General features: G+C 44.4%; 1 protein-coding gene across 2 annotated transcripts in view; it reads right to left on the bottom strand.

Moving 5' to 3' along the window:
* The window catches only part of UNC5D (unc-5 netrin receptor D), a 497786-nt gene that overhangs the window by 71897 nt on the left and 405936 nt on the right, over positions 1 to 19953 (bottom strand). Inside the window, exon 8 of one of the 2 annotated variants that reach the window (XM_069485257.1) lies at positions 15553 to 15585. The exons of the other annotated variant lie outside the window; for it this stretch is intronic. Coding sequence (XP_069341358.1) covers positions 15553 to 15585 — 33 coding nt within the window. The remainder of the gene's footprint in view (positions 1 to 15552; positions 15586 to 19953) is intronic. 2 annotated transcript variants of the gene reach the window in all.

The raw sequence follows: 19953 nt of genomic DNA, 5'->3' as shown, positions 1-19953 counted from the left end.
CCCTTTGTCACACCGGGAAGAAAGAGGGCAACTATCATTCTCCTGAAGCTCCCACCTCCCTCTACTCCATTAAGTTCCTTGGAGGGAATAATTGTACCCAGCGCAGAGAGAGGACACGGAACACAACAGATGCATCACGCCAGGGTGTCAGAAACAGCGAGGGAACTTTGGATGGAAACCAATTAGCCTTTTCCCTCCCTTCCCTCCAGCTCCTTGGGCACTGCTGACTGATGACACTATCACCTTAAAAGGTGTATCTGGGGAGCACACACCTGCTCGGCAAATGAGCACACACAGAGAAACAGCCTGGCGGGGCCCTGAAGGCAGCTGCTCTGTTGCTGAGTTGACAAAGTAGAGACAAAGACATCCTTAGCTTCCCAGGTACTAAAGGAGAAAGAACCAGAAGCCAGGAGGAGGACCAGGGCTAAGTGCTCGGGCTGGAAATGGACATCCCTGGACACGAACAGCCTGAGACAAAACTGAGCAGCAGGAACAAGTTGACTTTGTTTCCTCGGATTCCCGTTTTGTTCTTTATGTTCCCACTTCCTTGCTACCCAGGTGACCGGAATTCTCATTTTCCCTCCAGAAGCAGCATCCTGTTTTTAGGAAATGAACCTACATGTGCCTTTAGACCGAAGTATAAATGTTTGCTATGGCTCGAGGTGTTCCCTCTCCCAGGGACATCTGCAGAGTCTATTTGACTTAAGTCAAAATAATGAAATACTAAATTACAGAATTAAACAAACAAACAAGCAGCGGGACTTTGGAGACAGGGTGGGGACGGAAGGAGAGAGACCTGTACGTGAGCGCTGGCTCCGCAGAGGGCTCGCCCTGACACTCGAGGGATAGCCGATCTAAAGGCAAAGCAGCAACAGAGAGGGATTCTATGGAAAGATGAGCAGAGCGGTGATTTTCTTACACTAACCATCTGTCCCGGCAGTGACAAAGTTCAGCATATAATTTCATTCATTCGACAAACATCTGTTGAGGGTCAGCCATGAGGCCACGTGGATGAGTTCACACGTGGTCCATATTCTCAGTCATTTCTTATCTAAAGATGGCGAAAGACCAGGCTGTGATGATGGGATCCCGTGTTCCAAGAGCAGCTACAGGGGTACATACAAGTACTCAAGGAGTATGTCATACTTCCAGAGAGTTAATCAGACATCCTTACCCACCACTCAGATTCTTCTTAAGTTGGGTCACTGCGCTGCTTTCTTCTTTTTCTTTTCTTTTTTGTTTCTTCTCCATCTACCTGCTTGGACTTCACCTCATTCCTTCTCTCACTTTTCCCCTCTGCCCCACCGTTCTCTAATCTTTCTTTCAAAGAGGGTAGACTGGTTTTCCCTATAAAGATGTCTGTGTGTTTATAAAAGTTAGAGCAATTCTCATTCCAGTGTGTTCAGGGCTGGCCCCAGAAGCACCCAAGGTTCCATCCCGTGCTTTCCACTCTGGCTGCATGGGGGCAGGGAGGGAGCTGTGGGTGTGCTTGTCTGTGCACACACACGCACACGGAGGGCGCCCTGCTGAATCGTCACATACACACGTGTACGCGCACACACACACGCACACGCACACACACGGCAGAGGAACGTTGGAAGCCTCCGCCACTCTGTCCCGGGAGATTCGCTCCAACAACAGGACTGCGTGGCGCAGTCACTGCACAGGGCCCGACAGCTTTTGTCCGTCCGCTCCTGTGCGCACGCTTTCAGCCTCTTTGCTGCACTGCGGTTCACTCTAAATGCAACGACAGCTAATTTCCCCGCTAGGTGGACACCTGTGAGCACAAGTCCCCCTGAGGTGGTCAGTGTAATATGCTGCCACCCTGCCAGGCATGAGGACCCCACGCATCTGTCAGGTGCCAGTCCAAGGTCCTCCTCCCCCCAAAAGGTGACCCTGTCCTGGCCAGCCGGGCCGTGCTGCCAACCTGTGGTCTCCTGACCTCACATCACTTGGGGTCCCTGGAACTCATTGTAGATGGTGCTTTCTATTGTTAATTCTCCGAATGCCAGTGAGTTGGTTTGTTCTCCCTAAGTGCCTTAAACTCCTCAAAAGCAGTGATATCTTATTTTTTTTTTTTTTTTTTACTTTAATAGAAGAAGTTTATTACTCCCACTCAGTTGTTCCTGGGGGCTTTGATGTTAAGTCATACATAATTCGAGAAATACCAGGAATCTTTTTAATCTCAGTGACCATCTTTAACACCACCTCTACAGGGATCTCATTGCCAGGTGTTGCAGTTATACCAGTCATGAAGTCACTAGTAATGAAGGTTCGAATAACCACAGATCTCTGGCATGAAGGCTGCTTCTGAAGTGGGTCCCGATCAAAATGTAGTGGTGTCAAAATCACCGGCATCTGGCTGATTTTCCCAGCATAACCAGACTCCCTGAGAATGTTATGGGCCTCAAAGTCAGCTTGGCGTAAAGTACTGAGCACCCCTGTTGTCAAGAAAGTGGGAGTGACGTCTGTAGGAGGTTCTTTAACTGGTGGACCAAATATATAGACAACTCTGTTAATGTTGTGACACATGCGAGGTATAAGCCTAGCCAGGAAAATGAGAGATTCCCAGTCAAGGTCATCTTTACTAGAGATTCCACACACGTAACTGTGTGGTCCATATTCTCAGTCATTTCTTATCTAAAGATGGCGAAAGACCAGGCTGTGATGATGGGATCCCGTGTTCCAAGAGCAGCTACAGGGGTACATACAAGTACTCAAGGAGTATGTCATACTTCCAGAGAGTTAATCAGACATCCTTACCCACCACTCAGATTCTTCTTAAGTTGGGTCACTGTGCTGCTTTCTTCTTTTTCTTTTCTTTTTTGTTTCTTCTCCATCTACCTGCTTGGACTTCACCTCATTCCTTCTCTCACTTTTCCCCTCTGCCCCACCGTTCTCTAATCTTTCTTTCAAAGAGGGTAGACTGGTTTTCCCTATAAAGATGTCTGTGTGTTTATAAAAGTTACAGCGATTCTCGTTGCAGTGTGTTCAGAGCTGGCCCCAGAAGCAGCCGAAGTTCCATCCCGTGCTTTCCACTCTGGCTGCATGGGGGCAGGGAGGGAGCTGTGGGTGTGCTTGTCTGTGCACACACACGCACACGGAGGGCGCCCTGCTGAATCGTCACATACACACGTGTGCGTGCACACACACACACACACACACACTCACGGCAGAGGAACGTTGGAAGCCTCCGCCACTCTGTCCCGGGAGATTCGCTCCAACAACAGGACTGCGTGGCGCAGTCACTGCACAGGGCCCGACAGCTTTTGTCCGTCCGCTCCTGTGCGCACGCTTTCAGCCTCTTTGCTCCACTGCGGTTCACTCTAAATGCAACGACAGCTAATTTCCCCGCTAGGTGGACACACGTGAGCACAAGTTCCCCTGAGGTGGTCAGTGTAATATGCTGCCACCCTGCCAGGCATGAGGACCCCACGCATCTGTCAGGTGCCAGTCCAAGGTCCTCCTCCCCCCAAAAGGTGACCCTGTCCTGGCCAGCCGGGCTGTGCTGCCAACCTGTGGTCTCCTGACCTCACATCACTTGGGGTCCCTGGAACTCATTGTAGATGGTGCTTTCTATTGTTAATTCTCCGAATGCCAGTGAGTTGGTTTGTTCTCCCTAAGTGCCTTAAACTCCTCAAAAGCAGTGATATCTTATAATGTCCCCAGGGAAACTTGCCAGTCACCGTGAACGACTATTTATTGATTGCTTGCCTGGCCTCCAACTGTGAGAAAAGGAGGATGAAAGAAACCGCACTCTTAGGTTGATTTTAGAACCCCTGTTGCGAGGACTCCTTTCATTTACATTTACGCGTATGCATGTTTATATTAATTCCTACCCAGTCTCTCACATATAGCGTGGCTGGGTTGTTTGCTCAAAGTGCCTGCGAACAAAAGCATGGAGCCACCAGGCTGTTCTGCTTTGTCGTGGGCACGGGATACTTTTCTCCAACTTTCTGTTTCATAAATGAAGCTTTACATATCCATGAGTTACTGATGTCTTTCCTGATTTCTTCATCCCTATTTTCTTCCCTCCCAGAGTCACAAAAGCTTTAGGCAGAGCTCGGAAGAACTCACCAGGGGGCAGAAAAAACAGTTGTGTACAATCTACAGGCATAAAGAAAAAAAAAAAATAAAAAAAAACCCAAAAGAAAAGAAAAACCAACTCCCAGAACGGACTGAGAAATCTCTTGTGTTCCAAATTAGTCAGACACTACTTAGGAATGTGCTCCTTGCTGGAAGGTGAACAGAAGTTCTGCAGAGAAGGGCTGCAAAGATTAATAGGGAGTTGGAACGTAGGACCCTGGAGAGGAAATGTTTATGGGTTCATTTGGGCTGGAGAAAAGAGAGCTGTAAAGTGACTTCCTGGCGATCTTGAATACATAAAGGTTGTTGTAAGAAGAGAACAGGCCCAGGGTAGGTAGGTGCTCAGTGCCCGTTCATTTATGAGGAAGCTAGTAACCAACTCTTCACTATCTTTAACAAGAACTGAAAAGGAGGACATGACCTTTTATTACAGCAATTGGGACTCTGGTTAGATATTAAAATGACCTTTTCTACAATGAGGGTTGTTAAAAACCAAATTGTATTTCTGAGAGAGATTGTGAAATCTCCTTTCAGAAAGTCCCTGAAAAACAGCATGACCATACAATAGTCGGCAGTTATTTTATTTTAGTTTTTTGGTCAAAGCTGGAGAGAGGGATTAGATGACCTTTCAAAGCCCCTTTGAACTTCACAGCTCCAGGAATAGGTATTAACAAGTTTGATGGTTTCATGAATTAGAGTCACACGCAGTCATTGATAGTAACCAGTGTCCCCAAAGGACTCAACAGCAAGGCTGTGAGCTTGGTTTCTCTTCCTCTCCTTGCATGACTCTCATCTGAAAGACGTATTAATGCCACTTGCTAATGGAAATATAACTCAATTCTCGTGTTATGAACTTAACTGCATATCGGATTAGAATCTACTTTGTAGGATTCAGATAACTTACAGAGAATTAACAAAGGGACACGGCAAGTACCTTTCAAAACATATGCTATTCTACTAGATATTGCAGAACGGCCATTGCTTCCATTTCAGAAAAACAAACAAACTTGAATTGGTGTATCTAAGAGGCAGTGAATTGCTAAGCAATACACATGGTAAATATTCACCAAGGGAGTCCTGAGAGAGCCAAAGCAAGCGGAAGACTAAGCAGCCAGCTGCTGAGCTGGAATCCTCTAGAAGGCCAGGCTGCAGAGGGCCTGGGAAGCCCCCTCAAGAAAGGCAATGCTGTGGATACAAAGTGACCTGCCAACATATTTAACCGCATGCTGAAATATGACATAGCAGACGTTATTGTTAGAGTTGTTTATACTTGCTGTCATCAAGAAGCAAGACTTTTTTTTCTTTAATTTAACGCATCAGAAAATAGCCTTTAAATGGTCAGCCACGGTCAACTGTGGTGAGCAATTTCAATTATATTTGCAATCCTTGGAATCTCATAACATCTCTGCCTTTCCAATTTCCCCTCCTCTAAAACTTCATTGTTGCTATTGTAGTTGTTTTATTGTCGTAATTAACAACAATAGCAGCAAAGTCTTAAATAGCACTTACCAGGCACTGTTCTAGTGCTTTTACATGTATTAGCTCATTTTAATCTTCCCAATGACCTTGTAAAAATTTCCTTATTAAAACGTGTAAACTGAGGCAAGAGCATTACTTGCCTTGCCCCAAGCCTCATGATTAGGAAGCAGCATAGCTGGGAATCAGTCCCCAGCAGTCTGGCTCTAGAATCAATGCTCTAGATTTGTAGTCTCCCAACCCCCAGGCTGAGGACTGGTATTGATCCGTGGCTTGTTAGGAACCTGCTGTATGGCGGGCAAGCCAGCAACGCTTCATCTGTATTTACAGCCACTCCCCATTGCTCGCATCACCGCCTGAGCTCTGCCTCCTGCCAGATCAGTCACTGTCTCCCATCAGCCCCAGATGGGACTGTCTAGTTGCAGGAAAACAAGCTCAGGGCTCCCACTGATGCTGCATTATGGTCAGTTGTATAATTATTTCATTATATCTTACACTGTAATAATAGAAATAAAGCTCACAATAAATGTAATGTGCTTGAATCATCCCGAACCCCGCCCCCGCCCCCGCCCAGTCCATGGAAAAACTGTCTTCCGTGAAACCAGTCCCTGGTGCCAAAAAGTTTGGGGACCGCTGCTGTAGATCACTGCCTATCTGGCTGCTAACCTCTGTCTTCCTGATCATCTCTCAGTAACAGGAGGAACTCAGTAACCAAGCACTAACCCTCTGCTTGCTTCCCTGAGCACTAGAGATATGTTCTCATTCTTATGCTCATAAACAAAATCTATAGGGTAAGGATAATATTTCTTATTTTAAAGATGATGACACAGGTTCGGTAAGATAGTAACTTAAAAAACGGCAAAGTCAGGGTTTGAACACATGTCCATCTTCACTCCGAGCTGCTTAACCCCTACACGGTGTCCCTTCCTTCCGTTGCCTTTCCGCTCTCTCCACACCTGCGCCCAGGCTAACTTGCCCTGCTGTAGGAAGTCACACACTATGCCGGTGATACCATCAAAAAACTGATGCTATGTGGCTTCACCTTGGGCCTTCCTTGCAGCTCAAGAATTATTTTATTTCTGTTCTATGACCAAACAATGATGTTCATCACAACAGATACTCTCAACTTTATTCCCTTTGCTCAAGACTCCTACTTCTCACCTGCACTGTTTTTGTTTTTTGAGACAGGGTCTTCGCTCAGTAGTGCAGTGGCGTCATCATAGCTCACTGCAACCTCGAACTCCTGGGCTCAAGTGATCCTCTTGCCTTGGCCTTCCCAGCAGCTGGGACTACAGGCATGAACCACCATGCCCAGCTAATTTTTGTATTTTCTGTAGAGAGAGGGTTTTGCTGTGTTGTCCAGGCTGGTCTTGAACTCCTGGCTTCAAGCCACCCTCCCACCTGGGCCTCCCAAAGGGCTAGGATTACAGGCATGAGCTACTGCACCTGGCCCGCCCTATTTCCTGTTGCGAAAATGGAGGCCATCCCATGTGAGCTCACTCCCCTACAACTCAAAATTCCTCTTTCCTGCACATGTTTTATTTATCTTTTTCTCGGTTCCCCGAGGAGCTGCTCCAGGGGACCTGGCCTCATTCATTATTCTCTTTTGGTCTTGCATCTTCAAATTTTCCCCACCCCTGAGCCTTGCCCTCTGCTCACACACAGAGTCTAGTCTCTCTAATCACTGCTCCCCAAATCCTCCCCTTGGCTTACTCTCTGATAAATCTCTCAAAGATTCAGTCTTCTTCATACCTACTGGATTCTTAGCTTTTTGTTTAAAAGGATTTTTAAGCTTTCAAACATTAAACATTTCTTAATGCTTGTTCCATAATCTCCCTGGCCACTTAACCCCATCACTCTTAAAGTAAAATACAAATAAATAGAAGTAATACATGTGCAAGATTAGAAAATGTTTTAGGAAGTATAAAAAGTTATATAAACTATGCAAAGAGAAAGCTTTTCCTCCAACTACCTCTTCTCCAAAAGTAATCACTCTTGATAGTATCTTGAGTCCTTTCAGGAAAAAAAAAAAAATGTAAATATCTGCCATTTGTTTTCTTTTTTCTTTCTTTACCCTAAAGGCTCCACATTATGCTTCCTCTACCGTCCTTTCCTTTTTGTTAACATATGATATCTTGTCAATCGTTCCTTATGGGAACGTCCATGCCTACATTCATTCCTTTTTAAATTTGCCCAGCCCACAGTCAGGCTGCCTGATAATTTATTTAACTAGTCCCCTATAGTTATAGAATTTTATTGTTCCCTTACCCTTTAAAGTCTGTCTTTGCACAAACCACAGTTTCCCCTTGAAAGTCATTTGCAACTGCACCACCAGTAATCTCTTTGTCTTATCCTTTAGCACTGCTCTGCAGCAATAGACAAGAATAGCCAACCCTCCTTATAGAAAAAAACTGTTCCTTACATCTGACTTGCTCTTTACTTATTCGTAAGGCACTACCCTTCATTCTCTGATTTCTAAATATAGGCCTTCGAGTTCAGTCCTTGGCCCTTTTTCCTTTCCCCGTTCTCATCTAATTGGATAATCACTCACATCAGGCAGTGCCAACCATTCCCTCCATCCTCAACAGTCTCAGATTCGCATCTCCAGCCTCATCTTCTTGTTGAAAACCTGATCCCGTATTTCCTTCCTGCTTGCCGGACAAAACCACCTGCATCCGGTGCTAACATCTCACGTCTGTCTTGCGATGGACAGATTCATCATTCTTACGTCCTCCAATATCTTCTTCTCTTGTATTCTCTTTTGCTGGTAATGACACCGCTAGGGGCATGGCTTGAGACCAAAGAGTCGTCTCTGATTCCGTTTCTACTGATCCCTTCCCCAAACCACTCCCACGCCCCACTGATGGCATCTCTAGTGCGTCTCCCATCTCAGTTTCAAAGGGAGACACCCCAGCTGGCACTCACGTGGGGTGGTCCCCTCTCCTCACACCCCCGTCTTGGATCACTCAGAGCCATTTCACACGTGGGTGACTCATCCCAAGCCCTGATCTACAAACACCACCGAGCACCTCCCAGTGACCATCCAGGACGTACTACGTCCCCTCCCAGGTGACTTCTCTTATTGCTCAAGGCACTTTATGCTCTGCTCCTGGCACAGAGTAGATGATTATTAAAAATCGTTTCTGCGCTTCTTTTCCCAAATCACTACTACATTTCAATGCCTCTTACCCACTTCTCTCCATAGACCCTACTCCCTGGCCAAACCTGACCACTTATTTTATCAAGTAGACTCTGTACTTCTGCAGATTTTTACTTTCAGCTCAGACTTTTCACTCTTACTGGGAGGCTCTCTCCTCCAACACCTGCTTCAATTCTAACCACTCTTACAAGGTAGGCAACAAAAGTCAGCTATTTTATAAAATACGTCTTGATAGTGCACATTCAGATGTGTTTTAGTCCTCCTTTTAGTAAGGTTGCCAGATTGAGCAATAAAAATATAAGACACACAGTTAAATCTAAATTTCAGATCCACAATGAATAATTTTAACGTGAGTATTTTCCATGCAATATTCAGAACACATTTATAATAAAACTTTATTTTTTTTATATCTGAAATTCAAATGTAACTAAGGGTCCTGTATTTTACCTGGCTGATTCTGGTGGACAAAAGCACAGGTCTTGCTTTTGTGTGCCACGTAGAGACAAAAGTTTTAAAAATGCAGGATTTGAACTTCAGCCCTGGAGAAAACAAAGTCACTTTATTTAATTTCCTATTCTGAAACCTGAAGCTATAAATGTTATAAGGTTTTAATTACTAAGAGGTAGAGAGATGCAGCTTGTAAATTTACATGTTTAACAAGTACCTTGGGTTGCTCTGATGGTGAAGAACATGCTAGAGCCTCACTTATTCATCCTTTCTGTGCTTCATTCTGAGGCATTTAATGAACAAAATCCCATCATGCCCATTAAGGGCAGAGTCAGCAAAATCACCGAAAATGGTGGCAAGAAAAGGCATTCGCTTAGGAGGGGATAACAATCAGATCATAAAAAACAGAAAGTGGTAAGAAAATGACAAACATGGCACATACACACGGGCTGAATGGATTCACAGCAGGAGTGATTCTGCAGGACGAGGCAAGTTGTGCAATTTGGGGAAAGTGCTGTATTTATGTAATTGAAAATAATCAGCAGGAGACGAGGAAAAATGATGGACAAAATAGGGGGAAAAAAAGTGTTTAAGAGAGTGGCTGGAAAATCAGCATCAACGCTATTAGCCTAATGTTGGCTCAGAAGAGTTCAGAAGTCTGTCGAGAATTTAAGGTGTGGCCCAAAGACACAGGCGGTTCTATGGGTTCAAGATCCTATTCAAGTCCACACAGCCTAAAGAGAAGGTCAGGTTGCCAGTGCAGACTCTACGTCTTCTAAGTTCCCTGGGTAGGGACCCAGGGAAGATCACAAAGGATAGGGATCAGCATTCCTGCGCCAGGGATGAAGCCAGTGTATGTTGGGAAAAGACATAGGATGGAATTTTCTCCAGTGAGAAGAGCATACCTGGTTTTCAGACTATAAGGACACATACAGGCTATTCTTCACTGGAAATGATTTCAAGATGCATAAATTTTGGGCACTAACCTACTGCATGCCACAGAGTAGATGATTATTAAAAATCGTTTCTGTGCTTCTTTTCCCAAATCACTACGTTGTATTGAAATTGTGGGGAAGATACATTTCTTATTTTCTTGTTCACATTTCATTGAGTGAAGACGATTTGTACACGACAACTGTATATAAATAGCTACTACATGAATGAATAAAATGATCTATTTGGAAGTGAAATTCTTGACTTTTCACCTTAACGGTAAAAGTTCCAGTGAGGAGTTAGCAGGAAGACTTAAACCATAACTTAACAAATATTTATGGAATGTCTACATACTAGAGGCAGTGTGGATGCAACAGGTATCGTGATGGAGACGACTCTAAACTGTGCGCTGGATGGCGGGGACTGTCCATCAGATGGGGAACCCAGACCATTATAAAGGAAATGAAAATACAGTATTGAAATAGGGGAACAGGTTGATAATGAGACAAATTATAGGGACAACTAACCCAGATTTGGGGGACGGTGGTGAAGGCTTTGCAGAAGTGATGCCTAAGCTGAGAAGTGAAGGAAGAATAAATTAAACAGGGTAAGTGTTAGGGGGAGGGAGAGAGTTTTCAGGCAGAAGTAATAGAACATATAAGGCACTATATGCCAGATGGGCACAAGGTCTTCCGAAAACCGAAAAGCTTTGTTTGGCTAAAGAATACAGCAATGGTGAGAGGGTTGGAGGGAAAACACCTCATGGGTGAGCTGTTAAGAGAAGGAAGCCGGGACCAGATCATATCCATATTAAGTGCTTTGGACTTCACGTTAAGAACAAGCTGAGCTATTGGAACGGTTTAAACAGGAGGGTGACGTGATCAGAATTTACGTTTTAGAAAGATCAGATAAACTCTGTAGGTTTCTAAATGTAGGGCACGATGGGATACGGGGAGGCAATTGTAGAAATCCTGGTGTAGGAAGGAAAATGGCCTGAATGTCTAAACTTAACTTTTCATTTGGTTTTTCTCTTACTACACTGTCACTTTTCTTTCTTCTCTGCAGTGACTTCTGAGCTCCTGTACATCTAAATGTTAATGGCCTTCAGGGCTCAGTCCTCCGATCTTTTTTCTCTTCTCTATTCGCTCATTATCTGGTGATCTCATCCACCCTAACGGCTTTAAATATCAGCTGGACACTGACAAGACCAGAATTTATGTGACCAGCCGGGGCAGTGCTAACTTGCAGACTCTCCGGCCACACTCAGCTGTCTACTCGACCTCTCCCTTTACGTGTTTAACAAGCATCTCAAACTCAGCGTTTGTGACACTGGTCTCCTGACCCTCCCTCCACATTTGCTATGCCAAGTTTTCCCCATATTGGGGTAATGGTGACTCCATGCTTCCACTTATCTAGCAAAAATTTGGAATCATCCCTAACATTTTTCTTTCTCTCGTACTCTGTACCCAATCCATCAGTCAATCCTTTTGACTCTGCCTTCAAAAGACATCCAGAATATGACCCATTTGTACAGTTCCTGTTGCTATACATCTGGCCCAAGCCGCGATCATCTTGAACCTAGATTATCCAGATGGCCTACATATTTTAACAGATTATTGTTATAATAGGTTATTGTCACAGCTCTCCTTGCTTCTGCTCTGGTCTTCTATCGGTTTACACTCCACACAGCGGTTAGGATTTATCCTTGACAGTATTAGGTCATGTCACTCTAAATAGAAACCCTCAGTAGCTTCCCATTTCTCTCAAGGTCAGAGATGATGGCGACCTATAACATACTTCGGAGTTCTCCTTCCTCACCCGACTTCTCTGACCTTAGCTACTACCACTCTTTCCAGCCTCTCTGCTCCAGACACCCTGATCTCCCCCGTCCCTCTCAGACTGCAAGCAGCTTCCACCTCGCAGCCTTTTCACCCTGCTATTCCCTTAGCCTTGAACGCTTGTCCCCCAACTACCCAGAATGTTTGTTTCCTTACTTTTTTTTTGCAGGTCTCTTCTCAAATATAATTTTATCACAGAGACCTCTGAACACCTTACATCAAAAAGCTCCCTCCAGCCCTGCCTAAGCCTCTTGCCCTGGTTGGTTTCTCTTCATAACACTTAACACTATTTGCTGGAGCACGTAGCACTATCTGTTTTCTGGTTTGTTTACGCCCATCCCCCCTCACTAAAACTGCGAGCTTCAGGGATGCAGAAACTCTACGTGTCTTGCTCAGTACCGACTCTCACCACCTAGAACATCTGGTCCACGGTCAACACTCGATAAATCACTGTTGAGTGGATGGCGGGATGGGTTTGAGCAGAGTGGAATGGACAGTGGTTGGTGAATCTGAGACCTATCTGGGTGGCAGAACAGTCAGACTGTGATGATTTATTGGGTACTGAGCAGAAGAAAAGACGTGAAGAAAAGAGAAGAATCTAGAAGGCTGTCCAAGTTTCTGACCCAGACAAGTGAGTTGATGGTATACTGGTCACTACAATAGAGAAGACGGGAAGAGGAGTGGATTCAGGACAGAGACGCGGAAAGATAAATTCAATTCTGAAGAAGCGGAGATTAAGGTTATTGGGAGATATTCACCTGGAGATGTCCTGGAAGTAGCCAACTCTAGAACTGTTAATTGGAGTCATGCTGAGCCTTCATCTCTGCCAGGTACAAAACAACTACGTGGGCAGGAGATGAAGAGAGAATATGTAGTCTTGAGCTAAATGCTTTCCACCCTTCAGATGAACTTACGGAACCCGCCACTCCTTAGAGGCTCACAGACTTTGAGAAAACCACATTCTCCAAGCCTCAGAGGAGTCTCATTGTCTGAACGCAACCATGGCTCAGTCTGACTCTGGGGGTGCGTGTTTGCCATTCAGAACCTACTATATTTTACTGCACCTCCTGACATTGTTACACAACATTTATTGAAAGCACATTTGATGGTAATGAAGTTTCTATTAACTATGATTAAATCTCATAAAGCACCTGAAGATAATTTAAGATGTGCAGAAGTAGAAAATGAAACATTCGGTTTAGTACATTAGGAAACGTAATTGATTAAATTATCTCATTTACAATAAGTGCTTTCATGAGCTATGCAGTGCACATATTTTCCCCAGTTTGTCATTATGATTTGCCAACAGATCTCTTAAGACTTCACTTTCTTTTTACACCTCCCTGCAAGTCAAAGCTGGCTCCTCTGCCTGCCTGCTCACGGAGGAATGCGTGCAAGGCTCCTAGTGAGGTTTACCATCCACCAGGCCTCTTGCAGGATCATGTGTACAGCTATATATAGGAACAGGTTTCTCAATTAACTTCATAATTGACTTTGATTTTGCATCAGTGATGATTCATGGAGCCCTAAACTAAGCCCCTCTCTCACCGAACAACTGCAGCCTGAATTTGTATAATGCACTCCTAACCATGCAGCTTACAGAACCCCTGAATGGATTCCTCTGGGAGCCTTCTGCAATCACATTGATTCTGTTAAGGTTTTATTTTTAGGGAAATCACAAATTAAAACAGTTTAAGCGATTCCGTTGCAGTATCCAGCAATTAAGCATGGTGCTCCGGAGCGAGAACCCCAAGCAAAAACTAATTCAGGAGTCCCTAAGGACCAGAAATAGCTTCTGTGGGGTTTATGGCTGGAAGTACAGATGTAACCAAATTAGAATGGCACAGGACTCACAAACTGAGCGTGAAATTAATTTTTAAAAACACACACATGCATTTCTAAGTAACTATCACACTGGCCACCACACGGATACCTATGATTCTGCTTGTACTACCTACCAGAACCGACGCATGGCGTGCACCACGTGACCGGGAGGCGGTCAAGGGTCCACTTACTCCTGTGTCACCCTGAGGCTCTTGACAAAGGCACAGGACAAATTACTCAGTGACCTGTTTCTCTCTCCCTCAACATCCATATACACATACACACAAAGCCAGGCCCCCCAACCTCAATCTTCCTACAAGTTCAAAATCAAACATGCATGATGTCAGAGGTCAGCTACCTAAGCACCAGTGATTCCTTGATGGTCACCAGACAGCTTGTTTTTGTTACTTCCCAAAACTCTCAGACTCCACGAGCAATGACATCTTTGTATCTCCAGCCTGCCTGAAGCAACGTAAGGGGGTATGAACAGAATGGCTTTACCGGATCTTTCTCTCATACCTCCTGACCTCTGTCCCAAGGTACCTATTTCTGTCTATCCCCACGGGGTTTTAATCCTTCCAAAGAAGTTAGCTCATCAAGGCTATTAACTCTCTCAAGCTCTTTGAATTTTCATACCCTAGGATTTAAAAGAGCAAAAGTCATTCATTTTGGGCCAGAATGAGGGATACGGGGCAGAGACATCTTTCACAAGCGTCACAAAGCAAACCAGCCAGGGAGTTGTCTAATCTCCTATTGGGAAGAGCTGTACTGCTTTTGCCCTTATAACTTGAGGTTGCCCTAGTATGCTTCACGCAGTTCTGAATGTGCGAGAACGACTACTTGGGGAACATATTAACATGCAGATTCTTGGGCACTCCTCTCACCCCCAGGAATTCTAACCGATTTTTCTGCTCTGAGACGCTGCACATTTAACAAGCTCCTACCACACCCCAAGATTCTGACACATCTCGACGCTGATCCACGTTTTGTGCGATATTTTTCTAAGCCGCAGTTCTCAGCCTTAGCTGCATGTGGGAATCACTCGAGGACCTTTGGGAAAAATAGGGATTTCTAAAAAAAACCCATACCCCAAATTCTGATTTCACTGGTACAGCCTGGGAATTGGGATTTTTAAAAAGCCCCCAGGTGATTCTAAAGTGCGGTCAAGGCCAAGAACCACAGGGTCCAACACCAAGCAGCTGAACAGTCAAGCTCCTTTCTCCAAATCTACAGGATGCATAAAATGGAGACAACGCCAAGGCCTCTCCAGGAGTAGAGGGAGCTTAAGCCAGCACCGACGCCAAAATTCTCAGTTCATAATTATTTCACTGTGGATTCCGCAACCTAATCTACCGAGTTGCCATGGCTTCCACAGGAGGTAAGAGTCTGGGTTTACACTCTCAACGCACCCCTCCCTCCTCCTCCTGGTAGAGAGGCTTGTGCCCAAGGCTGCTCTCATGAAAGCATGTAATGACAAATATTTATTAATTTTCATGCTACAAATCTCTTCAGAAATAAGAATCTTAGATGACATTTGCAGCGAAATGGACTTATAGGCAGAAAGAATCAAGAGGAGAGATTTACTTTCACTGGGAGGGCGGGGAGGGGTGTGCATATTTCTTTTCGATTTAAACCTCTGAGATGTGACTCCAAAACTCAATGAGCAGAAGCCCCGAAAGCCCTGGATCTTTCATAGGAACTTCAATTCTGCTTGGCTCCTAAACAAATACAACAGCAAGGCAGCAAATATGAGAATAAATTATATGCACAAGAGGAAAAATAACTTACTTTGGGGTTTTATTTCATGAAGAGGTTTTTTATCTAAAAGAAAGAAAGAGAAAGAGAAAGTTGCATTTAATAAATTTACATGGAGCAGATATATTTCCTGTATCACTTTATATCCACTTCTATAAATAAAACATTTCCTCCATTTTTTTGTGGATGATGTTTTCCACGGTTTTCTTTTTCATTCTAATTTTTTTAGTTTGCTCTTTTGAAATATTTTGCTGGGATGGTTATTTCATTTTTAAAAAATTTATTTTCCCTCTGGTTTACTAGCATTTCTCTCTGTTGCACTTGCTAGATTTTTATCAGCATGATGAGAGCGGTGAGCTTGCAGCCTGCCCCCCTCTTTTATATACAGCCAGAAGCCTGCTCAGGTAAGGAATGCCATTTCGCTATACATGATGATAGAAAAATGAACCTGTGAATAAATATTTAAAGGGATCCTGCCTTGCTCTGCAGTAATGATGGCTTGGATGAAAAAGTTCCACACTCTGCCTGTTTATCCATTCTCGTTGGGTATGGGGGCGGGATTTGGGGCACATAAGAGTTTTTTCTTTTTTTTAAAAAAAAAACAACAAAACACCACTTTTTTGTTTCACATCTCCATTATCTGCTAAAATCTGTGCCATCTCTCTCAATGGGAAAGGTGTCATTTTATAACCATAGTATTTAGCAGGGCGCTGGTCAGAGGAGGTAGATAAAAGGAAAAGATATTCAGCAAGGCCGCAGAGGTCAGAGCTTAGCTGGGCCATTTTCATCAATACCCTCCACTGCCCTCCACCTACTCTCTCCCGTCCCAACTCCCCATCACCAAATGATCTAACCTTGCAGGTCACTGGAGACTTGGCGCCTGTGGCTTACTTGGTGTTAACACCACAATCCCTCTGCTCCTTGTCCCCTTGCCCTGGTTCCTTCCCAGGCCAGCACAACTCCACCATGATGCAGCAACCTGGGAAGACTGCCCTTCCAATGCCACACCAAGATTCTGGAAGCTTCCCATGGCGTTCTATCCCTCTCCTCGGTCCCTCTTTAGGGTTTAGGCGGCACACTGTCACCCTACAAGGCTGTAGCTAATCACTCACAGAATCACACAATGGTAGGGGGACCTCACGCGTCCCCTTCTCGTTGGCCTGAAGGTGAGCCTTGCTGGGCGACACTGTCAGTTCGGATTATGTTTTCAACTGAAGCAAATCTAGCTCAGTACACACCTGAGAACTTCATAAATATTATCTGACCGGCTGCACCCTAAGCCCTCCCAGGCAGATAAACGCAGCTATATCCCGAGTTCCCCACGGAATCTTTCATGCCCTAACCCCCTCCCGCATTTAACACTGATTTTCACAGGATGCCTCTGCAGCATATCAATGCGTGTGTTTTATTAATAAACACAGCTTTTGTGTGTTTTGTCATTTGATTTCAAAGGTCGTGTGTAAAATCACATGCTTGTGAACGGGCCACCATTTTCTTCAAATGGAAGTGAAAAGTGAGATGGCAAAGCATAATTTCCAGCAAATCTTTCTTTCAAATGAGAAATCCTCAGAAAAGGCAATAATTTGTTCACGTTGATACGATCGTATTCAGATTTTTACACAGTCAGGTTTCTTAAAACACAGAACAACTTGTCTTCCGCCTTACTGCACAAATTCAACGCCATTAGGTTTCCTGAAGCAGGTGGTACCTCCCAAAGTCCAGATTCGAATGCATTCGCGAATTAGAATAAAATGACTTTGGTGGCGTTAACCTAACTTCAGTTTTTGCTTATTGCGTGGAAGGCACTTGGCATGGGCACAGCCATGCTGGCAGGCCAAGGCTGAGACGTCTGGGAGTGATGCATTGCTGTAGCTACACGAGGAGACGGCTGGAACATCTGTTTAGAACTCTGACTGCGCCTAACGGTATTTTCTTCCTTCTAAACCACAGGAATGAAGATTATGCTGGGTAGCAAAATGAAACTCCATTAAAAACAGGTGAGATATAGAACTACTCCCCAGAAAAATAAATCTAATACAGCCGGGGTATGAAAAAAATTGGAGCGGTAGAGTTCTGTCGGGGGACAGCTCTGAAAGAAGAGAGTGAATGAGGCTGAAAAGCCCAGTGCCATGGTCCTGAGACAGAGGGACAGAGGAATCAGGTGACAAGGGTACACGGGACAGGAGTGCAGCACTGCCCCTCTGGCCCAGCTCCTGAGCCACTGTTACTGGCAATGTAGAGTTAGTGCCGACGCTCAGGGTCAGGACTGCATTTAAATCTTCAATTGTCCCCATCCTGTCTGGGTGACCTCAGGGTTCTCTAAAGCAAAATGGGGAATAAAACTGCCCTTAAAGGTTGCTACGGGGGACTAAGCATGATAAATGTAAAGCACAGAGCTGGTACATGTTTGGCATCAATAAATGGTAGCTAGTGATATAATTCCAACATGTTCTGATGGTGATGGTCATGGTTATTGTTCAGAGTAAGGGGAAAAAAAGCCTATTTGTGCTGCTGCTTGGAGACAAGTCACCCCGCAACCCATCAAAAATTCTAGTGAATTTCGGGGCTATTGGAATGGCAGTTAAACTTATGTCTAGTTTTGGCCTCTGCTACTTTGAGACTAAGGCAAGACAAAACTTAAGAAGGTCAGGGTTCCCCCTTGTTTTCCCCCACTGTAAATCTGCGAACCACCACCAAAGATGCTCCAGAGAAAGTCATTCAAAATGATTTCCTAAAGCAGAGTAAAAATTATCAAAGGGCCACTGTCCTACCATGGGATTTGTCATACTAAGGTCCAGCACATCTTGTGTATCAGTGTGCATCCTTGTATGGAAAAGGCTGGAAGCCTCTGGTCCCCTGGCATCCGCATCAAAATTGGGTTCTGCTGTATTTCGTGAAATAACAGTACCCTTGATGGCAAGCTGCTACCAGAGAGCATGTTCCCACCTAGGAATCTGATTTGAGATTGTTCTACTATGAATGCAAGAGAGGGCTACCCACCGACCTCACTAACTTTGCAAGAACTGCCCGCTCCACGCTCAATGTTCTCTTATTCCGTTTGCATAATCATGTTCTCACAAAGCTCAGGGCCATGCAGCAACTTGGCCTTGGTCAACCAAATCCTCTCGGCTTTAATTTTACCTCTCTCCAAAGGCCAAGCTCAAATGACCCTTTAGTAAATTAATCCATTGGGGCCATGGTTCTTAATGCTGGCTGCATATCGGAATTGCCTGGGGAGCTTTTTAAACAAATATCCATGCCCGGGCCCCACTCCAAGAGATCCTGATTAATTGGGGTTTGTGTTTTTGTGATTACGATCACTTCCTGGTAACAAATGTGGGACTCTGTGTGGTCAACTTTAGTTAGTCTCTGCCTCCCCAAGGGGCTTGGGGGTAGCTATGGTATATACAGACGAACCCAGAAGGGTCCCTTCTATATCCTGCAGGCAGAGAAATACTGCAATTTTGAGCTGCAGTTCAGAAAATCACAACGGTTTTCCCAGGGTCTAACATACTGAGAAGTTACCTTCTGGGTAAATGTAAATTGGCGATAAGTAATTATAATTCAGTCTTATCATCTTTTTGTGAATTTACAAGTTAAAGATGCAAAAGTGTTTTAAAAAAGAAATCTTAATAGCATTTTAAATTGTCATGTTTTCTTTGAAAATCGTTTTTATTATTTATGGTTACTAGGTAGTTATTGCATCCAAAATAAAAAATACTGTCAAGCACAAAGGAAACAAAAAAACAAAACACAATGTAATTCCACCACCAAGAGATAACCACTATTAAGTTGTATAGGCAAGTCTAGGATTTTCCCCTATGATTTTATATACATACACATGTGTAATTAACACATATATTAGTATGAAACTATGTGAAATTGCCAGTGATTTACTATCATTTTTACTGATAAAAACACGGAATTGTCTTTTAGGTATTGTTCTGTGATCTGCTTTTTTCACTTAGTGCTGTAATGCAAATATTGCTTTGTGTCTGCCTGGGTGTGGGGGGAAGGGGAGGTCTAGGTTTATATGAGTGAGTGAGAGAGAGAACAATCTACTTTTTACCCATTTTTTTTTCACCTTTAATTTCTCGCTTCCTTTTTTTATATTCGATGCTCCTGAAGCATTTCCATGGTATCCATTGTTCTTAGGAGCTATTCATAACTGCCCCCCTACCCACCCGCCCACCTCCAGCCTCTACAGGGGACAAATGTGACCGGCTGCACTCAGCACCCTCCCCGGGACCCCCGAGAGCAGGCCTGCGGGGAGAAGGCACACGTGGACAGAGGGGTTCAGCCTCCACCCACAGAGCGGGGGCCCTACAGAGGGGGCCATGCTTCGGAAGCTGTGGGTTGTGATTATTTGAAATCTGCTCCTGTTGATTTTGAACACTGCACAGATACGTTTGATACCAAAGTCTATGCCATTTT

The sequence above is a fragment of the Eulemur rufifrons genome, chromosome 12 (assembly GCF_041146395.1).
Source record: "Eulemur rufifrons isolate Redbay chromosome 12, OSU_ERuf_1, whole genome shotgun sequence".
Classification (NCBI taxonomy): Eukaryota; Metazoa; Chordata; class Mammalia; order Primates; family Lemuridae; genus Eulemur; species Eulemur rufifrons.
This window is presented reverse-complemented; position numbering and strand designations above follow the sequence as displayed.